Raw genomic sequence first — 1,344 nt, 5'->3', positions numbered from 1 at the left:
TTGTGTCTGTTTCAGGATTTACATTGGCAAGCGTTTGGCTGCCTCCTCCACCAGCACGCTGTGACCTTTGACCCTGGGCAGCACCCCCACCAGCTGCCCTCTCTGCCAATAGGATTGTTCGCCTCATTTTCTTATTATCATTGCCCCTCCCCCGGTCTATCCCCATCTTCTTGGAGTTGGGGGAGTGGGGGGGTGGGGCTGAGAACCATCCTGTTTTTGTAACTCTGTCTGTCTTTTGTCTCTGTCTGTAAGTCTGTTAATCTCTTTCACTCCACTGCTGCCTCTCAGCATGCACCGCCCCTCCTGAAACTCCCCTCCCCTCTGTGTTTCAAAGGTCGAAGGTCAGGGTTCAGTATGGGTCACTCTGTACACCTCTCCCACTCTGGGCTTAATCCAGAGTCATGTCAGTTTCACAATGGGAACAGGAAGTGGGGTGGGAAGGAAAGAGCAGGGGTGAGTGGAGGGTAGGAGGAGTGGGAAGTGGTAGAAATTCACTGAGCAAAATAAACAAAACTACCAATCCCCAGTGAAGACAGACGGTTTTAGAGTTTTTCTCGGCCAATGTAAGATCCCTGCAGATTGATTGCTTCAGCTGGGGCAGGTTTCTCAAGAACAACGTTCGCAATAAACGCAATGCCGCGCGGAACGCTAAATTGGCTCCAAAGTGAGATCGATGGACGGGGAAAGAGGGGGGGAGCGAGAGAATCAGCAGGTTGATTTATATCTGTCAGTCAAGGCTCGGGTGAGGCGGGATCGCTCCCGGACGGGCGGGGGATTCCTCCGTGTGATGTGCAAAGCATGATGGATCGTTTTCGTCCGCGGGTGCGACTCGGGGAGCGTCTCTGTTTCACTTACAGTTCCCCCGAGTTCGGTGGGAGCCCACGGAGCTGCATGTAAACTGATGTGAATAAAGCTACTATAAAGCACTCCCTCACGTCTCTGCGTCTCCTGAGCCTCAGTCCGTCTTCCAGGTTCACCTGCTTTCCTCAGAAAACGCCAGCCGTCCCTGGAGAATGTGGGGCTGTTTGCCAGCGATTTTGTTTCAGTGGAGTGTGAGCTCCATTGAAGACCGGCCGCAGTACTCCGTACTTCCACAAGAGGGCGCGGTAAATCCATTGCTCGGTTCTGACAAATGAGGAGTTGCAATGAAAAAAAAATGAGTTGTGAATCCGTGCGAGCCGAGAGGCCGTTACTTGGCAAAATCCAATCGCTGTTCTTATTTTTACATACCGGGAGTATTCTGGACCTAATTGTTTTGGGTAATAGCCTTACGATTGCCATTCACATTTTACAATCAAGTGCAAGTGTTAACAACCAAGAACAAAGCAAACCTTCAACCAGACA

The 1,344-nt window shown here is 51.1% G+C and overlaps 1 protein-coding gene across 1 annotated transcript in view; it reads left to right on the top strand.

Moving 5' to 3' along the window:
* Positions 1–926, top strand: part of zgc:73226 (uncharacterized protein LOC402792 homolog) — a 9,974-nt gene extending 9,048 nt beyond the window's left edge. The window contains exon 7 of the mRNA XM_061262606.1: positions 16–926. Within this exon, the coding sequence (XP_061118590.1) occupies positions 16–64 (49 nt within the window). The 3' untranslated portion in view covers positions 65–926. The remainder of the gene's footprint in view (positions 1–15) is intronic.
* Positions 927–1,344: the final 418 nt, after the last annotated feature.

Source organism: Conger conger, chromosome 12 (assembly GCF_963514075.1).
Source record: "Conger conger chromosome 12, fConCon1.1, whole genome shotgun sequence".
Lineage (NCBI taxonomy): Eukaryota > Metazoa > Chordata > Actinopteri > Anguilliformes > Congridae > Conger > Conger conger.
This window is presented reverse-complemented; position numbering and strand designations above follow the sequence as displayed.